The sequence below is a fragment of the Xiphophorus hellerii genome, chromosome 3 (assembly GCF_003331165.1).
Source record: "Xiphophorus hellerii strain 12219 chromosome 3, Xiphophorus_hellerii-4.1, whole genome shotgun sequence".
In the NCBI taxonomy this organism is placed as follows: Eukaryota; Metazoa; Chordata; class Actinopteri; order Cyprinodontiformes; family Poeciliidae; genus Xiphophorus; species Xiphophorus hellerii.
This window is the reverse complement of record NC_045674.1, coordinates 9,071,415-9,093,179: the sequence shown is the minus strand read 5'-3', so window position 1 is coordinate 9,093,179 and position 21,765 is coordinate 9,071,415. Positions and strand designations below refer to the sequence as shown.

General features: G+C 39.9%; 1 protein-coding gene across 1 annotated transcript; it reads right to left on the bottom strand.

Moving 5' to 3' along the window:
* Positions 1 to 1,656: 1,656 nt before the first annotated feature.
* stk40 (serine/threonine kinase 40) lies at positions 1,657 to 21,042 on the bottom strand. Its single transcript, XM_032558125.1, has 11 exons — positions 20,814 to 21,042; positions 16,991 to 17,117; positions 16,444 to 16,529; positions 16,114 to 16,257; positions 14,572 to 14,796; positions 14,294 to 14,346; positions 8,237 to 8,352; positions 6,675 to 6,819; positions 6,256 to 6,375; positions 6,000 to 6,084; positions 1,657 to 5,619 (listed from the first exon to the last, which is right to left on the bottom strand). The coding sequence occupies exons 2-11, from the start codon at positions 17,106 to 17,108 to the stop codon at positions 5,401 to 5,403; spliced, it is 1,311 nt and encodes a 436-aa protein (XP_032414016.1). The 5' UTR covers positions 17,109 to 17,117; positions 20,814 to 21,042; the 3' UTR covers positions 1,657 to 5,400.
* Positions 21,043 to 21,765: the final 723 nt, after the last annotated feature.

Below are 21,765 nucleotides of genomic sequence, written 5' to 3'. Positions count from 1 at the left end.
AAAAGGAAGTGCCAGGTTAGTGGCTTCGTCTCAAGTTTTAGATGCTGCATATAGGATCATGTTCCTCAGCGGTTAAACCTTTTTGTTTTTGGAAAACGGCTTCCCCCTAGCTTCACTCTCAGGCTCTGCATGTCATTAAACTTTTTGCCACTTAGAATGTTGAAGTTTTTGGGTTTAATGTTAACCGTTGTGCGATTCTACAAAGACGTTAAAAAATACTATAGAATTGCATAACCAGCATTTTATTACATGTGGCTTTCCCATAGAGGTTGTCTCAGTAGCTGATACCTTAAATATAACAAATTTTGGTCTGGAGTGTCTAGTGAGGAGACTCCATAAACCATCAGCTGGAAACATTTCACACTCAATATCCATAAAGCACTCACTGACAAGTTGTGGCAACTGTGAGTTCAAATCTCTTGTTCCCAATCCGCTTTTTAAGAACCTCTACCAGTAAATTACTGACAAAAAGCTGTGACAATACTGCTACATAAGCACATCTGGAAATAAGAGGTTTCTGTTTATCCATGTCCAACTAAAAAATTCGCGCTCTGTCCTTGTGAAACTGAATATGTAATGCTCTCTGAGGTAATTACACCAGAACATTGCAAATGTCTGACGTAGTCTTCAATGAACACTTGTTTTGGACACCAGTGAAGTTGGGAAGGTCCTCAACGGCCAGCTGGTTGTGATTTCTGAGGACAAAGCGTCTTTAGAACTTTGACCTCTAAAATCTCTGGACTTTCCCCTCATTCTCCCAAGTTTGAGAGGTTGGCTGGGCGACCAAATAGAAGCAGACGAGAATTCAAGGCCAGATGTAAGAAATATTAGAATCTATATAACTGAACTTTTTAATTAGGCATTGGCAAATTAATATTGATATTGTGCCATTATCCCATTCATAGCAGAACAAAAGGACAATCTTAAAATTTAAAGTACATTTCTTTCAGTTGTTTTAAGGCAAATGTTTCAGTTTTTATTTCGCTACTTCAAGAAATCCAGCTAAAAAAAAAGATCTGGCTGTAAAATATACTTGCATATAAAACCGTTTGACTACTGCAAATTTAAAAAGTCTCCATTGCTTCTCCTAAATACTGAAATCATTGAAGGAGATTTATTTTTTGTCAAAACAAAAATATCTGTTTGTCAGGGATGCTCATGATGGAGTCCATTTGTTGATTTCCTGGTCCCCAAACCTTATAATGAAAATAGTTGCCAAAAACAGTATGCACCTATGGCAAGGTAGGTGTGTGTGTGAGCATGCGTGGGCGTGTGTGTAGGGGAATGGGGATCAGTAGCAAAACCCCATAGGGAACTACTGTTAGTTAGCAGAGGGTTTCCTGCTTGACGTTTGCTTCGTTCTGACCCATAATTGGACTCGCCAAAGAGGAAATCTGTAGAGATGCACAAAGACTCATTCATCTTGCTCTTTCTTCACATTTTAAACCTACCAATGCACCCATTGAGTTTTCACTAAATCATCTCATCTATTTGTTTACTTCTACAGAAAGAAACATAAGAACATTGTCCTTAAGGAGTTACAAAAAAAAAACAAACTCAAATTGTTTTTACCTTGACCTTAAGTAAATTGTTTTTAAGCATACTGCGCCACCTAGTGGTAAATTATCAAAGTTCAGTGAGGACAAGACAAAGTTGAACGCTTCCATATCAAAGTTTATTGCTGACATGCATGTAGAGATCTGATGACGTAGAAAAATATGCTTTTTTTATACAAATGCGTTTATCTGTACAGTTAATCAGTTTTCCGTATTTAGATGCCCATATCCAACCAAGCAGCTCACAACACTTTGTGACTCCATGTTTCACATCCCTGCATTGAATTTACAGTTGGATCAGTCAGTAATATCTCAAATATGTACTGACAATTTTAACCAACACGTCTGTATTACTCACCCCGCTGGGGGAAGATGATCTGACAAAATGTTTTCTGGACTCGCCTTGCACGTTCTGAGTTTTACTAATTTACCTCATCGTACAAAGTATTTCCAGATTAAACATTGAGCATAGTACAATCTAAGAATCATTGGGGAGAGTAAATAACAATTACTGATGTGTATTTGTTTCTCATGGTGATTGCATCAGACATTCCCCATAAATACCCCCTAAATGTTAGCATTCAGTGGTGGCAATGGAGTTTTCTGATGAACCTAGACTACTACAATACTGCTGAATACTCACAGAATTCACATTGAGATGGGAGAAAGCCGGCGGCTCTCTAAGTTTCATTTTAAACTCTGGATGTGATGTCAGATGGCCAACGTGGCCCAAAGAACGAGTCGATCACCATGTGCTGAAACAGAGCTGGTAAGTCACAGGGTAGAGCTTTTGTACATAAAGTCTGACCGTCACAGTCATCATGGTACATTATTTACATACTGACCAGAGAGTGCAGCCTTGGGTTGGGGTTTAGGGGTTAATGGCAACAAAAGATTTTCACTACAAAAACCCCTCCCGTAAATTAAGATGAGAAAATCCATTTATTATTATCATAATTTCTTTAAAAAATAGAACTATGCAAAAGTCAGTCTTAATATTAGTGTAGCTTAAGGTGACCACAAGAAAACAATTGAGTAATCCTAAGAGAAAAGGAAATGCTACTCTTTCACAAATGTGTCTGAGAAGGAAAGGGATTTGGATTGCTGAAGTGGAACCACTGTTTAAAGCTGAGAGAGCAAACAGCTGTGGGGCCTTGTTTTAAGGAGAGTTCTTGACTGTCTACAATCAATGTCTGTGATACAAGCACCAGTGGTTTGGAGAGGGAGGGTCTACACAAGTGAATAAATAAATCAACATGAAACTACAAGGAAAAATAGAGAAGTAAAAGACATTTGAAGAGACTCTATGTTCATGCAATTTGAATATAAATAGGAAAAAAAGCATCTAAAGCCATAAAGCAAGTACCAATATGCAAAGGCAAGATGCACAGTACAGATGCCTAACAGTCACTGGTTAGTAGCATTGCCATGGTTTCAAAAATAGTTCTGTAAAAAACAGAATAATGCATCAAGCGAACCCAGAAACTGCACTTATAGACCTGTGAGTTTGTATTTTCATTTAACTACAGAATATTACAGTAATATTTATCTGCCACTGGCTAGGGCTCAGAGGGGCCCACATAGTGAGATAAGAAGAGCATGTACAAAGTGAGTTTGGGAGAAAAAAGTTACACCGCCTTGCAGACGTATTAAAACCCAGAATGTCCTCACATTTCATCAGGTATTTTAATGAAGTTACAATTGGGATATGTGACATACCAACACATAGTCCATAACTACAAAGTAAAATACATGGTGTGATTTTGAAAATCACACCATGTGTTTTAAGCTCCATGTTCTCTGATGCGACTAAATAAAATTTTATGCAACCAATTGCCTTTAGAAGTCATCTAATTTGAAAATCAACCTGTGTGCAACTTAATCCCAGTACTAATAGGGTGTACTGCATTCTTTGACAGTTTTAGAAGTTTGCTAGTGAACAATGGGGAACAAATAGCACCACGAAGACCAATGAAAACAGCAGACAAACCAGAAATAAAGGATATTTAAAGCACAGCATGGCTTTAAACAATATCCCGAGAGTCTAGTACAAACAACAAAGGATTGGGTGGCAAGACTGTTGAAAGACAGGGCAACACAACAAAGGGGAGGACTAAAATTTGGGCTTTTTGGGCTGCATGTAGCACCAAAATGTGGATCTATTGCATATTAAATCAGGGAGCTGAATTAAAATGTATGCCACAGGTCTAAGATTATTTTTCCCCTAAATGTATCCTTTAACTTCACAATGAAGAACTGCTTTGTGTTGGCTTAGCATATAAAAACCAATGAAATACATTAAAGTGTGTAGATTTTGTGTGAAAAAGAGGTAATAATACGTCTGAAAGGAGATGTATATGATCTTTTTCAATCTTAAAGCATTCACGTCATCCCCCCCCCCCGACAAAAAAAAAAAAAACTCATTCAGTCAAGCCCCACCTCAGCAGAGCCTGGTCTGTGTTTCACAGTGTCTGCCATAGAGGCAGGCCAGATAACAGAACACAACAATAAGTGGAAGATAGCTTAAAGGGTCAGAGAGTTTCAGCTTCATACACCCTTGTTTGTCTGACCCCAACCTACACACACAGCATGCACACTTCAGGATACTGCAGATTCATCAAAGCGAAGAAATGACTGTTCACATTCACACAGAGAAAAAAAAACCCACTTGTCCCATGATTGGTTTTGATAAGAAGACATAGGGAAGCTACCTGGAAGTCAAACAATTCTAAATGAGTCTGAAAGTACCAGTTTCCTTGGCTAAGAAGAAATTTAAGACAGGATTTTTGGCAACGGAAACATGACGGTGCCGGATAGTCATTGTAGCGGCACTAAGGAAGAGTTACCATCATCAATATAACTTGGCCTCATTTAGTTCTTGGCATTGGGACTCCCAGGTACCTCACAATAGCTGCCGAGGTGCTAAAAAGATTTCCACGGGGATGAGAAAGAAGCAGGAGACGATGCAGAGCGTGAATTTCAACGTAAGCTTTGATATTGAAATCTTTCTTCAATGAAACTACTGAGATAAAATGCTACTTATTCAGGCAAATACAAAGCTTATTCAGATTTTTAGAAACCGCCTAAAACGGTTTTAAAGCAGTTTCACTCCAACTGAAAACATTAATGCTTTATGCCACTGGTGGGTTGAGACTCGGTCGTTACAATCCCTCGCCTCAGAACTGCGAGTATGGTTTAGAAACAGACGGACAGAGACGGAGAGGTAGATTGATTTGAAGAGTTATGGTTAGAACAATGCAGAAAAAAATCGAAGAGAGAGAGGGAGAGAAAGAGAGAAAAAAGGTGGAATGGAGGTATACATGAATGACATCTGTGATCAAGTAACTGGACTTGAGAAAATTCCAAACCATGGTGAAAAGAGGGGGGAGTTGCTACATGATTCTGGACCTGTATTGCTCAGGGAAGCCAGAATGGATGGGGAAGTTTTAGAGGTGCAAGGAATAGGCGTCAGGGGTTAATAGTTTCTTCAACACTGTAGGTAGAACCTCATCAGCACCGCGACACACCATGCCGACGAGTTTGATGCACAGTGACTAACAAGTGGGCAAAGAACCTTTGAGTCGGGAGTTTCATGTCCAGGCCAGAGATGATCCAGACTGGGAAAGTGAAGCTCTGAGATGTGAATCTGCTCTGGTACCCGACTATGCGTCTGCTCCACTTAGCTTACTAAAACCCCAGTATGCATCTGTCTGCTTGCCGGCTCAGGAAGGTCTTCCTGTGTGCCAGTTCCGTTTTGGGTATTTTTCTCCCAAGTTCTCTCTGGTCTCCATGGGTGTATTTAGTTCCCAGGGAGGCATAAGAGGTTGGTGTGGCTGGTTGAGGGTTATTTCCGGAGGAATCGTTGAGCAAGGGCAGTAGCGTCGAATGGACTGACCGGTTGGGCGTCGTGACCCAGACGTCTGACAGGTGGGATGTTGCCAAACTGCCTCTTGGTGAGAAAGCTCTTGGCTTCATGAATAGTGTTCTTCTCTTCAGCCAGCAGCAGCTGCTGGCGCATGTAGTTCTCAAATTCGTACTGCGAAGACTCTTCGATTGCCTTGGCCTGTGTTGAAAAATCAAATTCTGCTCAATGTGATGTAGTTACTGCACTAATACACATATAAAATATGTCTAAAAAGTGTACAATTTGTTCATTTTAGTTATAGATAAAAAGCTCCCATTGAGCAAGATGTAGAACTCTGACATTTTCTTCAATGCTTTTACATTTTGTCACATGAAAACCAAAACCTTGCAGCTTAAGTTAACATTGCTTGGATGGATTTTATTTATGTGTATACAAGTAAAGCAGGGTGAATAAAAAGCTCAGTCTCATTTTCAGGATTTTCTTCATCAAAAAACTGCAAATCATGCATTACTTCCCTTCTTCACAATTAAGGACTACAGTTTGTTGAGAAAACCTATTCTCTTTTTTTAATATCTTACCTCCTGTAAATGTTCTTGGTTATTGACCTGATCGTCAATATCTGGAACTACCTGTAGAGGGCCACTCATCGATGAAACCGACTGCCTGTGATTGAAAAAGCACCACAATATGATTAACTAATTAACAGAAATGAGAGTTTAATATTAAGTATGTGAACTGCTATGATAACTGGCCATGGCATATAGTCAACCCCGATATGTAACACATCCTGAATAAGTTCAGTTTTTTCAGACAGCCAGCAGGTGGTGCAGTTACCATGAAGCAATAATGGCACTGAGTGACTCCAGCACTTCTCCTGCAGCCAGCCTCTGCTGAGGGTCCAGCACGAGCAGCTTTCGAATGAGGCACACCGTGTTCTCAGACACACGACCATCTCTGAGGTAGGGAGAGAACGTAGAAGGTAGTTATTTTAACCAAAAAAAATAAATAAATAAAAAGTGTCACAGATTTAGCAAAAACATTAGGAAAATCCTTCAGTGCTACACAGAACGCAAATAGAAATCCTTAGTAAATCAAGAACTTAGGAAAAAAAAACACTAAAATAAACAAGTCATAATTTAGTCACAATGGGAGATGTTTTGACATCAGTTTAACAGAATTTATTATTGACTTGTTTAAAGTTGTGAAAGAATGGATACAGAGTTTCCTCAGCTCTGCTTCAAATTAACACTTACTCTGGAATAGAGTACTCTGCAGCCTTGATTTTGCGGAAGAGTTCTTGAGGTATGCTGTCATAAAAAGGGAACTGGCCATACAGCATGGTGAACAAGACAACTCCGAGGGCCCACATGTCGCTGGGTTTACCGCGGTATGGGCGACCTGGGGGCAAAAAGGAGAGGGGCATCTCAGTTTTTGTCAAAACACACAGACGTACAGATAAAATTATCCAGACACACACAACACAGAGGGCAACATTATTTTACTCTAATGACGGATTGCTTCCTGTTTTAACACAGGCGTGACCAAACATTCAGCAAGTTCAATCCCTGTCAAGTCACGGGGTTTTAATGATTAACAAAACTGGCAAACACGAACTGCATGACTCAGCATTTATGATGCGTCCTTGAAATCCGCAACTTTTTAAATGTGGAGAGCTGCTTGTTAAAGCAAACAGAGGCAATCAAGCAGCTGTGTATGTGGAGCTGATGAGGCTGTAGCATCATAGGCTGCGCTTTACCATAGGCGGTGTTATTCCAGCCAGAGAGGCGGCAGCAACAGCAGTCGGCAATTATATTCAAGCTTGTGTCACACATACACAGGCGGGGGATGGGAGTCGATGGGAGTAGTTTCCCTCTGGTGAGTCATCAGCGGATGAGTCACTGAAGCTCTGTTTAATTGTGTGCCTGTCACGTTATGCTGATATGTACGCAACGCTTTTATCTGCTGTTTGAACTGCTGGACAGGCTGCAAGATTGATATCATTCTAAATTCAAGACAACATCCAGGATGTTGATCAGGAAATGAATATTCAAACGGATGCAACTATGGTTTTCTACAGGAGAGTGTGGCCAAGCACTGATGTTGCCGATTAGGAGTACCGTAGCTTTTCCTGATGTTTTTCTATGTATGCAGATAGCATTATGTGAGAAAAATGGGACATTGCCATGAATACAAAAACAAAAACAAATTCTGGGTATCGCAGTTCACAGATTGCAACACAACTTCCGTGAAACTGCTTAATAAACGGAAAATCATGCAGGGTTTTATATTACGCAATTCTACAACAAAATCCCAGGATTGTTTCTAGAATCTAATAAGTTTAACTACAATATTTGAATGACAAGGATCCAGTACATTTTAAAGGCTTTTTTAGTTAAGAAACACATTCCATTGTAGTTTGATTCACTTGTAACAGCAGTGAATCAACAGTCTAACACATTTTTACACCATGTAGGTGTTTATGCTATATTTCAATTTCAAACTTTGATACACAACTTCCTGTTTTTATGATTTCACAGATAGAGTAAAGAGCATCTCATCTGCCCAGTTGAGATTTGTTATCAGTTTTCTCCCCACAAATCATAAAACTGTTACTCAGCACTGTGGCAAAGAGCTTTTCACTATTTTTTCACTATAAAACTGCAGAATGCCAAGAACAATCTGATCTGTATTAGACATAGGTTATTAGAATATGTCAAACCCAATGTGTACACTGGCAGCATTTATTTCTTTACTGGAAATCTAAACAGGAACTTCTTCAAGCAAGACTTTACATTGGACATCATTTTCCACTTACCACTTAATACATCAGGACTAATGTAGGCAGGGCTGCCTCTCTGGTCTTTCAGCAGGTCATCCTCACTCACCAGATGTTTTCCCAGGCAGAAGTTAGTGATGGTAATGCGGTGTGTCCTGATAAACAGAAAGAAAAAATTTTATAACCGCTTTTAAATTTATAGCTGAGTCAACATAAGACAGTGAATGTATCAGGGAGCACAATGGCCTTTCATGGTACACAAAAAGCCATCAAATATCTATGTCGCTGCAGTTTCAAAACTGCCAGAACACTAAAGCTTAAGAACCGTACGATGGAAAAATCCTTTTAATGGGGTGCCAGAGTAACCGAAGTTTACCGAAGTACTTTACTAATCTAGTAAAGTTACTAATCTACTTTACTAGATTAGTAAAGTACTGCACTTTACTAATCTAGATACAGCAAAGACACATCTAGGTGAAGTTTAAACTGAGCATCAGAAGAGGGAAGAAAAAAAGCTTTCAATTCATAGAGAAACACCAAAAGTGGACAGACAATAACAGCCCGGAAAAATATTGCCTGGTCGCACGAGTCTCATTTTAGCTGCCGCATTTAAATGGAGGGGTCAAAATTTGGTGCAAAGAAGATGAAAGCGTGGATAATTTTAAGACTGTTTGTGCCAATTAAGAATCTTTTAAAAACCACACTCAACCTGAGTATTAATGCCAACCAGGTCCATCTCTATAACCACAGTACAGCTATCAAATCATCTTACTGGTTTCTTGTGAATAACATAATTAAACTTCAATGACCTCCACAATCATCGTCAAATCTGCAGGAACTGAGCAATACCATGTCAGCATGAACTAAAATCTATGCAGAGAAAAAGTTGCGGTTCTAAAGGCAAATTCAGAACTGCCATTCTGGCAATACTAGCAATGTGTACCTAATAAAGTGACCAGTGAGTGGTCTTTCACCGTACATGCTAGTTGAAATTAAAAGACAAACTGAAACTATCTGAGCTTAAATTGCTGACTTTTAAAGTTTGCTTCAGTTCTCTCTGACAAAGACATTTTTAGTGTAGTTTTAGTCTGTTTCTCACCGCATTAGTCACACACATGAAGTACTTTCTAACCTTATAATTAACCCATTTCAATTGTTTTGATGCAAAGTTTTGCAGAAGTGCACAGTAAGACATCTTGAATGAACATTAAATTTACAAAGAATGTGAACTTCTCATATTTTGATATATGAGGTTTTGTTATTATGCTATGTCCTCATAGTGTAAAGTACATTGACTATCAACAGTAACCCGAATTACTGGCTGAATTAATAAAGGATCAAGGCAATATAGTTAGTTAGCCTTATAACTGTATATACACTGCCTGGCCAAAAGAAAAGTCGCCACCAAAAAATGGTCACACTCTCTAATATTTTGTTGGACCGCCTTTAGCTTTGATTACAGCCCGCATTCGCTGTGGCATTGTTTCAGTAAGCTTCTGCAGTGTCACAAGATTTATTTCCATCCATTGTTGCATTAATCTTTCACCAAGATCTTGTATTGATGATGGGACAGTCTGACCACTGCGCAAAGCCTTCTCCAGCACATCCCAAAGATTCTCAATGGGGTTAAGGTCTGGACTCTGTGGTGGCCAATCCATGTGTGAAAAAGATGTCTCATGCTCCCTGAACCACTCTTTCACAATGTGAGCCCGATGAATCCTGGCATTGTCATCTTGGAATATGCCCATTCCATTTGGGAAGACAAAATCCATTGATGCAATAACCTGGTCATTCAGTATATTCAGGTAGTCTGCTGACCTCATTCTTTGGGCACACAATGTTGCTGAACCTAGACCTGACCAACTGCAGCAACCCCAGATCATAGCACTGCCCCCACAGACTTGTACAGTAGGCACTAGGCATGATGGGTGCATCACTTCACCTGCCTCTCTTCTTACCCTGATGCGCCCATCACTCTGGAACAGGGTAAATCTGGACTCATCAGACCACATGACCCTCTTCCATTCCTCCAGAGTCCAATCTTTATGCTCCCTAGCAAACTGAAGCCTTTTTTTTCTGGTTAGCCTTACTGATTAGAGGTTTTCTTACGGCTACACAGCTGTTCAATAAATACCATGTCAGCATGAACTAAAATCTATGCAGATTTGAGTTCTGCATAGATTGAGTTCCCTTCGCATTGTGCGTGTGGAAATGCTTTTGCGTTCACAATTAAACATACTCCTGAGTTCTGCTGTTGTTTTTCTTCGATTTGATTTGACCAAACGTTTAAGTAATCGCCGATCACGATCATTCAGGATTTTTTTTCGACCACATTTCTTCCTGGAAGACGATGGTTCCCCACCATCCTTCCAGTTTTTAATGATGCGTTGGACAGTTCTTAACCCAATTCTCGTAGTTTCTGCAATCTCCTTAGATGTTTTCTCTGCTTGATGCATGCCAATGATTTGACCCTTCTTAAACAGACTAACGTCTTTTCCACGACCACAGGATGTGTCTTTTGCCATGGTTGTTTAAGAAATGAGGAGTTACTCATTGGATCAGCTGGGGTTAAATAACTTGTTGCCAGCTGAAAGATAATCGCCTATGCAGTACTTATCCAATAGGAGGCTTGTACCTATTTGCTTAGTTAAATCCAGGTGGCGACTTTTTTTTTGGCCAGGCAGTGTATATAGTTAGCCTTAAAACTGATAAGACTTTTAGCAATTTGGTGTCTGCTGAAATGTGTCACTTTGCTCATGATCGAGTGAAACCTGACTGTCTTGAAACTTTTCTGTAGAGGGAAAAAAAGTTGCACTTTGACAAACATATGAGTCAACCTGTGGCTTATGATAATTGCTGCAATGACTAAACCTGCACAGTGATGTGTTGGAAACTGATTTTATATAAGCTGCAGAAGATTTGAAATGTATACACAACCATGCAACATGATATGCATCCATAATCACTCCCATGCTGAAGTGGATTGCCAACCATTGCAAAGCACACTGCAATGGTCTGAAAAGACACACACACCAAAAAGAAAAAGAAGAAAAAAAAAGAGCTGTCAGCCTGGGTATTCTCCACATCACGCTTTTCACCCACATCCGCTTTCTAAAAAGCCTGAGGTCAACAGCTTCCCCTATTTTCTCTCACTTTCACACCGTGGTCCGTCGCACACATTCGCCGCTCCCGTAAAGGCACCTCGATCCCAATCCCGATGAACACTGACTGGCAACATAAACCTCACTGTGGAAAACTGACACTAGGTGACATAAAGCTTTTTATGAGATTCATCCCTCCTGACTAATTTTGCAATAAATGCTTCCAACCATAGATGGCCTTATGAGTTAACTGAGGAATGTGCGAAGCTTCAAGGACTCTCCTTTATGAACGAGTATTTTCAATTGTGCTTTTGTCTGCGAGCATCACGACCCAGGCTTCTATTCTTGCACCGGAGATTGAATAAATGAGATTGCATGTTCGCCTTGTGAGGCAAGGGTCCCTGAGGACAGTGGATAGACCACGCCGTCTCCGCTTCCTTGTCACATGACTCCGGTCAGGAAACCAGAGACCTAAACAGCCCAGATGACTTCTCCTTTCCGGCCCGTAATAAAAATACATGTGACGAGAAGCAAGGTTAATCACAGGGCAGCTTCTACAGCAAGCATCAGTTCTCAGAATTGGCCATCGCTTGAAGGGTTTCAATGACACTCGGGCTTTAGTTGAGCAACAGCCAAAAGAAAAGGTGCCATCAAAGACATAGTCAAAAATCAGCATAACTTCATGAAACATACATTCTTGAAATTCATTTGTGTCTTAAAACGTATGGACCAGAATATTATATAACATATCCAAAGGAATTTCATTTTTTATATAGGAAGTCATTAAAATTTAAAAATACCCAATCACTGGCTGTGCAGATTGATTTATCACATCCTGCTTTCACAACAGCTGGCTCTGGGAGAGGAAGTCGCATCATTTCTTGCACAAAGTGCTGATGTTTTCTGATGCATTTCCCAGAACTCTGACAAACAACAGGGGAAGTAAGTGGCGTTTGATTGAGTAAGTCTCTAAATGGTCAGTTTTCCCCACACCCACTGTCCGTTCACATACACACACGCACCCCAGCCAGGAGAGTGTAGTACATGGTGAGAAAAAAAAAAAAAAAAGAGGAAGACAAAGAAAATGGGTGGCTGTGTTAAAAAGAAAAAGCAAAACACAGAGGAAAGAAATTATGACAATTTGTGTGCACACGTAGGTAAGTGAGTTCGTGTGTGAGTGACTTGCACTGCGGTGAGTCAGCTCTGAGCTATTGAGCCTTTGGCATGTCTCTCCTTTGTCTCCAGCTGGGACGGAGTGTTCCTCACATCTACTCTGCTCCCCTCCACCCGCATCTTCTGGCCAAAACACCATTTCATCACTATTGCCACTACTTCTTACTACCGCTGCAGGTAGGAGGAACCAGGACAAAGAAAAGACCTTGTTGCTTTTCAATGCACATAGTAAGAACTTTGTTTTGGACTATCATGATTGTCAATTGTTGCTGAAGATGTAAGGTTAATATACTTTTGGAAAAGAAGGTGACTTTATAATGCATGCACACACATTACTTACTGAAACTCTTGTCTCTAACAATAACAATTAGCTGAATTCACCACATGTGCACACAAACAAGGAATTTGACTTCAGTTACAGTTTGCTCTGAAATACATACAATATATAAAAAGGCAAAATAAAAATAACATTTTTCATTCTGGCTTAGAGCAAGGGAGAACAACATTTCAATAGGAAGTGTTGTAATGTAACACTGCAAAAATGTTGGAATCTTGGAATATTTATATAGAAACTGATGTTTCAATAATACAAGCCAAATTAATCACTGATGTAAAAGATGTTAAAAATCATCAACTCATTTTGTTTTTCCTTTCAAAATTTTTTTTAAAATTCAGTTTACAGTGGCATGAAGTTGTATGCTCCTGGTACAAATAGTTAATGATTGATAACAACAGTAAGGCTACAAAAATATTTTTTTCTGATCTTTTATAACATTTTATATCACAGTTCCAAAGAAAAATTAAACCAGGTAAAATCTGCATAGGTAGGTCACAGGTTTGGAAAACTGGAGATTGGTAACCGACTGCAAAATTCTGTTTGCTGCATCGCTTTATTTTTTTTTGCACAAAGAATCTAAACAAAGCTGTAAGGAAACCCCAACAGAAACCAGAGTTGTAGCTCCCTGAGAGCCACTGACAGACCAACACAGTAGAATTGCTTACTGTGGCAAAGGCTTTTTGTGTAGGTTGAAAATACAATGTACAAAAAGGTATAAATCAAGCTAAAGTGAGCGTAGGAACAAAGTGAGTGTGTGTCAGCTTTAGTCATTCAGTCATACCAAAGCAACACCCTCAACAGTTCAAATGAAGTCTGTAAGATCATCCACTTGTTTTTAAAATGAAATCAATGTACATTTAATGCAAATTCTAATTATAATATTTTTCTAAGCATTTATTAAGTAAATGACAGCCAAATTTAAAAACGTTCTCACAGTGAGGAAGAGTGGTTCTCACCATCTGAATACAAGCCCTTCATATCCCCTACGCATGAGTTGGTTGGAGGGAGTTTACAGATGAGTAGTTTTCCATCCTGCACGTCTAATCTGAGCTGCAGCACTTTGACCTCAGGTGCACTCAACAGGGTCTTCTGTGCATTACTAAATTACTCATACACCCCCAAACCCAAACACTTTCCCACTGAGATCAAAGCAGAGGCATATTCATTGTTTTGTTTGGCACCAGAGTCCACTTTCAAAACTCTGACCATGGGGAATGAATCATCTATCATTACTCAACACCCAGACACATTTGAGCACAAGAGAGCAAGACTTCAGGTTCCTGAGTGTAATTTCACTTATAGTCAAAGAATGTGGCCTCTATGTGGGTTTAAAGCTTAATACAAACACTGGATCCAAATTCTGGGGTCCAGTCGGCCATCAGGCACAATACTAACAGGCTAAAACAGCAAAATTGGCACAAAAGGCAGCGTTATTCAGCATGACTTGACCGACAATGCGGGATGAGTGACCGAGCGTCGACTTACCGTTTGTTCAGCACCATATTTCCCAGCTTGAGGTCTCTATGCACAATGTTTTTCTGCAGGCAGGAAAAAAAGAAGTATGGTCACATTGTGCTCAATGAATCATTGACAAAACAAGAATTAGTTTCTGGGAGTGGCACACGATCCTTGGAAGTGAGTAATCAAAAGAATTTGCATCTAACAAACAACAACAAAGAACTTTTCTACATTGATGAAAGATTGAAGAAAGTGAGCTGATTGTGTTGCACATTTGTACTCTTTAGTAGTGTAATAAGACCAACCTTATGGAGGGCCTCCACCACACGCACAACATCGTAGAAAATGACAATAGCTTCACGCTCGCTCAGTCTCTTCTCCTTTATGACGTAATGCTGGAGGTTTATTAGATCTGCCGTCTTGTCACTGAAGTCGTGAGCGCAGAGGCAGTCCAGGACGAGGCAGATCCGCTTCTTCATCTTACGAACTTTGTTGGCTTCCATGTCCTCTACTATTTCATAGGCGCGATCCTGAATCCAGAAATAAGTGTGGGGAATTAGCAATGGGAGGGTGTTCATTTGATTTAATTTGACAGAACAGAATTTGAGATCTATTTGTGGAATGTAAACAATGCAACCAGTGAGATTTCTCAAAGCAAGTATCTACAGTTACACAGAGAAGTCCTTCATCTTGGCTGGTGACCAGAATCTGACTATTCTTGGCTAATACAGAAAAGATGTTCTGGTTTATCCTAATAAACATTCAACCTGTTTGTCAAGGGGATATTAAGGAAATGTCAAAGGGAAATTAAGAGTCTAAATTCTCAAGGGAATAAACATATATAATGCTGTGTTAGTAATGTAAGCCACACTAATGACTAAAATCAGAAGATACAGGAGGTTTACAGGTCAACTCCATGTTTATTTTCCCCCATTTGTCTAAAGTACTAGTAAAACTTATTGTTCAGGGTCTCTTCTCTCACGCAGCACCTCTAGCCCTTATTTAAATCATTAATAATTGTCCTGAACAGGATTGCCAGAAAAATATTTTTTCAATCCTGCTAATATATCTTATTTCATTATTGTTCAAGAACAATCTGAATCACAAAAACTGCATCTGATAAGAATAAGACATCTCCACAGTCAGTGTGAGAGAATATGATATAAAAAAGATGAGAAAGATCATTCCTATTCTTAAAACTCAAGCTACAAATGGTAGACTCACCATTTGTTTCCTATTGATTTCTGTATCAGGTTAACAGTTTTTTTTAATGCAGTCAGCATCTCTGAAAGAATGAACAATGAACTGGTTCACAGACAGCAGAGATGAACTATAATGATCTAATCAATATGGCAGAACTAAATGAATCAGCATGCACGGCTTAATACTGCTATTATAAGGACGCTGAAAGTGAAACGGACTGTGAATAAAAGACAAACGGGGAAGACTGAATCAGAGCTGATGGAATAACAAATTTAAAGGAGAAGGCAGATGGGGCAGCAGGTGAAGGAGGGGGAAGGGTTGCTGTGAACAGAGAGCAGCAGATAAATATAGCTTTTATTGTATTTCTACTTCTCTACTGAAACAACCTTTATAAGGAAAGTACAGGCAGGTGGCTTGAGCCATGACAAACTTGTTTCTGCTAAAGCTGAACTGATAAAATCAAACTGTTACTTGCTCTGGTGTTAAATATATTCATAAACAAAAATGACTGAAAAGAAGCTTTGGCAGAGAGATAATGCTGTATTTAGAAAGTTAATCACATATTGTTCTTACGAAAACAATGATACTCTTTGTTTATTTAACTAAAACCTGCTAAGATATGTAGGTAAAGTAAAAACGTCTACCTGAAAAAGGCCATGATGGTGAACCACACCATCCTGGTTGTGCAGCAGAGAAAGGAGAGAGTATTCTGTATGCAGCAGCATCTTCCCCTGTCGCTCCTCCTGGGTTTCCCCCACGGAGTCCACCCGCTCCTCCAGCGTCAGGATCTGCAGAACAGAGCAAAAATTAAGCACCAGAAAAAGATCTAAATGGATTCAATAAAATTAATGAATAAAATGTGCACTGTGAAAAGGTCTGAAGTTCAGATGCTTAAAATTTGCCTTGATAATAAGGATTTTGAAATAACTGCAATTATAGGAGAACATGAAAATACCTGAATATAACAGACTTACTTTGAGCTGATAGAAGTCATCTGTGCCATCTTTCCTGGCCAAACACTGGACTATACTCGGTACTGGCGAGTTGCCCAGGCGAGGTCCTGAAAGGACGAGAAAAGGAACAGCTGCATGACCAAAAGGCATTCTACGCCGCTGGTCTGTTTGCTCTTCCCAAAACTCATTAAGGGCAGCGTGTGCAGGTATCCATTAACACCCCAAGTGCAATGTTTTCTTTGGCAAAGTATCTGGTAAATAATGCAGGAGCTCTACTGCAGAATTCACATACACTTCAGAGAATAGGAAAGGAATATATGATACTGGAGGAAAGAAAGAAGAAAGTGCCCCAGCATAGATTCCAGCTTTTCTGGCCGATGTCATGAGGATCAGCAAAATTCTTCAAATTCTTGTCTCAAGCGTGTGTAAGTCCACAGTGTACTCACACAGGCACCCTGCAACTTATGCATACAGATGGTTTGGCTGAATTATCTGCAGGTTATGCAAGGCAGCTATACACACTGTATTTATCTATCAATTCCCCTTTAAACAGTAGTAGCTTCCATACCGAGGATGAAGGGGCCGGCTCTCTTGGCGTTACTGCCAGATATCCCAGGACACTGCAGCTTGCTGGCCCTGCCTGATGTCTCTCCAGCCCCCCTCTCTGACGAGCGCCGTTTGGACATACTGGAGCTCTGCAGGGAACAAATCTGATTAGTTCATGGGATAAAGATAGCCAAGTAAAAGGGAAAGTACACACATGTGAGAAGAACAACAACTCTAAATGATTGAGGAAAAATGTATAAATAAGCTTTAATAAACAGCATACATAGTTCTAAAAATAAGGATACATTGAGCTTCAGGGGAACCAGTTAAATGAGAGGACACTAGTTTGTGAACCGAGGTTAAAAGGGCTAAAGTTCATGGCAGCTCCACCCAGTCCATTTCAAATCTCCCTCCCCTCACATTTACACACCTTGGTGTAAATGTGAGGCAGCACATTTACACACCTTGGTGTAAATGTGAGGCCATTACAGCTCCATTTAGAGTAATGGCTGCTGGCGTGAAGGCCAGCACCTCAGATCCAATCTCTACATTAGGCATTGTGCTTGTCACAATCTGCAATTTAAAATAGAAGGCACTTGAATGCAAATGCATGACTCTAGCAAGACAGGAGCATTTTCATTTGCCTCTCTAATCCTGAGCTTTTTTCTTGCAACGGTTTAGAAAAATCCCCATGCTTTTTAATCTGCAAGCTTTATTGCAGAATCTGTGCAAAGAGCTTATCTATCCTTTAAACATGAATGCATGTTTTAACATGACCAAAAAGTTAAAATGCCAAGCCATTGCTCAATAATAAGGAAGCAAGATTCAGATGCCAGCAGAGACAGTGACAGTGTGACACATTGTCATTATAGAAACTACTCTAACCGACACAGCGGTTCTCATTCACCTCCCAGAAATCAGAGAGCGAGAGGTATGCTGTGTTTACTGATAGGCCAATGTGATGAAATGCCATCTGTTTCCCGTAATGGGGAAGTAGAGCCTTTACTGAGAGGAATGATTCATCCTGCTGTCGTCCCAAGTTTTCATTGAACAGAAAGGCTTCAATGTTTGGATAATAATCTTCCCAAAATGTCAAACGGTTTCCCCGTGCATTCCCAGAAGGCACAGGAAGCTACAGGAGAGGAAACATAGCATGTATTGTCATATTAAGGTGATTAAAAGGTGCGGAAACAGAATTTGAAAGATTTTAAAGGTAAAATATTTGTTCAAACCAACACACAACACAGATAAAACGTAACACAAAATTTTGAAACTGTATTGTATAACTGTGCAATCCCAGAGTTTCATTTCTGATAAATTAAGAAACCTTCCTGTTGCAAAACCAACTGTGCACCGTTTTCTAGTTGGGAATCTGGGGCACGGAGGAGGTAGCACAGTTGGCTGTTCAGTGAGGACTAGTACGAATTCTCACTTCCATGAGGCTTTTTGTGATCCCAGACAGCAGACAGTGTCATCATCATGTCTCTCTCCCATCTGTCTCCGTTTCTGCTAGTCATCACCCACGGAGTCTGATGAGCTGAGGTTTTCTGACAGTGTTTATGGCGCAAGTCAGAGTGACACCAAGTCACGCTGGGAATAGTGGAATAGCATATTACTCTAGAGGACACAAAGAAGCAGTTCAACAGGTAGGACACTTCATGCTGTTGCTTTATTGTTTAATGAAGCAGATGATGCCAATGATCAGGTGACTATAGACATGGTGGACTTGAAATTAAACAGAGATGGATACTGGAATCAGAACATTTTCCCCAATTCTGCAATTTAAATAAATGTTTTTCCCATGTTCATTAAATGCATGATAAGCAATTAACATCTTTCTCTCTGAAACAACATTTTTACTCATTAAAATCAGATCAAAAGAGGTGTATGCATTAATGCATAAAAGGGGATAATACTGTAATTCAAATATTTTCACTTGTGTTAAGGTACTTAAAAATGACCACTGGAACCAATCAGAAGGAATTAAACATGTAAATAAAAATGCACCAATCAATCTGGTAGTGATCAAAACTGGCAGATTTTCCCCCCCAAATCATGAAAAAAAAATTTCCCCTCCTCCATAATGCACACAAACTAAAAAGACCCCCACATTACAAACACATAGACCAGGAGTATGTACTTTAATGCAATTTATTTAATGCCTAACAGAAATAAAGGGTGGGGACAAATGCTTTAAGGCATCATTTTTAATAATTCCTAAAGCCTTGATCATAGAACCTGCAGAACATATAGTCATTTATGAGTTAAAACCTTTCCGTCAGACATCAAAGGAAAGCACAAATCTGTCTTGGTCAGAAAAGACCCTCTCCTATGTTAAATGCAAGGTGGGCAGTTTCAGTTTATTCACATGATTATTTAGTAAAATTTAGAGATGCAACAGTGAGTCAGACAGATGAACTGATCTGTGACCTGTAGATTATGGACTTTGATTTGACATTTTTGCTAACTTTAATAAAACTAAAGTAAAGGTTAGAGCAATGTGCTTTAAGGCATAAATAAGGATCATCTTCAGAGCTGCACATTTCTTCTTAAATGTGTCATAGTTCTTGTACATGCATGTCAATCATTATCCTGGATTAAAAACAACCACCTCACTGACATAAATGCATAACACACAGAAGACAGGCTCATTGTCTGCCAGCTAAAGAACCTGCTGCAGAGTTGTGAAGCCAAACCCAGACACATATGAAAAAAGCAAAAGGTCGATGCAACCAACTCCTGCATGCTGACCTAAATGACATCAGCTTGATGACAGCATACGCAGCTATCCTTTTCCTTTTCTAACACTGCTGCAACTCTGCACACAGCCAGTGGTCTGGCAAACAGGACTGGCTGTGACTATACCAGAGGGAGGACAAGAACAGATCCAGCCTCTGAATCATATCACACGAGAAGAGGAGAGGAGAGACACGCTGCCAGTGCCCACAAGAAATGTGGGCTTCCTTAAATAGTATCAGAACAAAACAACCACGTAGGTGTCTCACGACTCACCTACTCAGACTCAATGCCATGTGTCTGGGCACTGCAAGAAAAAGCTGCAAATTTATATCTCATATGCACACATGAGAAAGAAACACATTTCAAGTCAATAAATCTAAAAATGTGCCGCTTTTGGATCTACAAAGAATGCCAGCTCACACACTTTTCCTCAGCTGTAGACCCCATTCATCATTCCAATAACAATGCCCTTGACCACCCCGCCACGCAAAGGTCACGCCATAAAACCACATAACAAAAATGATTGTAACAGCACAAAGGCTGCAATGCATTGCTTGGTGCCATTTTGGGTCCACAAGGTCTGGACACTCTGTTCTGGCAGCGTGTTGTGTAAACCGAACGAGTTGTAGAGTAAAGCGCTGACGTTACGCCTTGCAAGTTGGACACAAGCAGCTCACAACTTGAACAGCAAAGTGTCAGGGACAGATCTTACGTAGAGTTTCTATCATAAACACACGCCGTGTTTTATTCGTGTAAAATATGAGTTACACTATAATTAGTGCATAAACGAACTCAGGTGAAGCCAACTCCGTTTCTCGGCCAAATACGTTACAACAGCCCGGGACTCACGAGCCACACAAAGGGACATACAACACAACAAGGAGCGGGGTGCAAACCTCACACAGCCGTTGTTAGCATAAATACGTTTGATTCAAAATGCACCGTGGAGGTTTAAATATGGCTGTTGGCGAGCTACGTTCCAGCCAAGGCAAAGCTGAACTCTGTCGGGGTGCTGGGAGGCCATTTAAACAAAGTACGTTCAACGTTACAGCTGGCTCACGGTGAGAGACGAAGCTAGATAGCAACGGAGTCACAGCCTCGCTTACCTCAAAGCCAAAACCGCCGGCTAAGATCTGCGTTGTCTTCTTAAAATATCAACATTTCTCAGGCGAACGCTGTGGTGGGTGTACGGAGCTTCTCTCTCAGCCGGGAGAAGCGTCGGGGGTTTTAGTTTCGCGTTGTTTAGCCTCTATTACTGAAATGAGCAATTAAGGAAAAGCCTCCGCTTCTCGCTGATCGCATCTTTCCACAGCGACAGCACCACCTGACAACGGAAATGACGCACAAGAACGTTTGATTGACAGCTCGGTCTAACCAATGACAGCCGTGAATGGCCGTGCCCTGATGATGAAATTCTCAACATAATAAAAAAAAAAAAAAAGTTGCTAAATGAAACCATGACATCATGGGACTTCTCATTAGAGCTATTTGCCAAAATTAATCAATTTTAATTCAGACATCATTTGTTTTTTATAACACAACATATCATGGTCAACTTTTCTATTTGAATTTTGATATTTTGTTGCATTGTTTGAATTGAATTCTTGCTGTTTTTGCTTTTTGCTCACGTTTTTAGACAAATGTTTATTTTAAAGAAGTTTACTTGCATTCTGTACTTACACTAAATGTTTGAGCTATATATGATTGAGCAGTTGTTTCAAGAAAATTTAACAATAACAAAACACATTTGGGAGGAGAGCGTCTAAAATTTCACTAAGATCTTCAGAGGTCATTTAAGCCACATATTTTGAAAACGATCTTATCTGCTCAATACTTCAAGACTGATCCTAATTGCTTAAGTGGAAGATGACTTACCTTGGGCATTCCACATGTCATCCAAAACAATTCTCAAGATCGTTCTCACATTTATGTCTACATGCCTTTTAAAGATATATATTGTATGGACACATTCTGATCAAAATAAAGGTGGATTAAGATGATTTTTAATTCACAATAAGGTTTTCTGTAAAACTGATGAACAGGTACATCCTAGTAGGG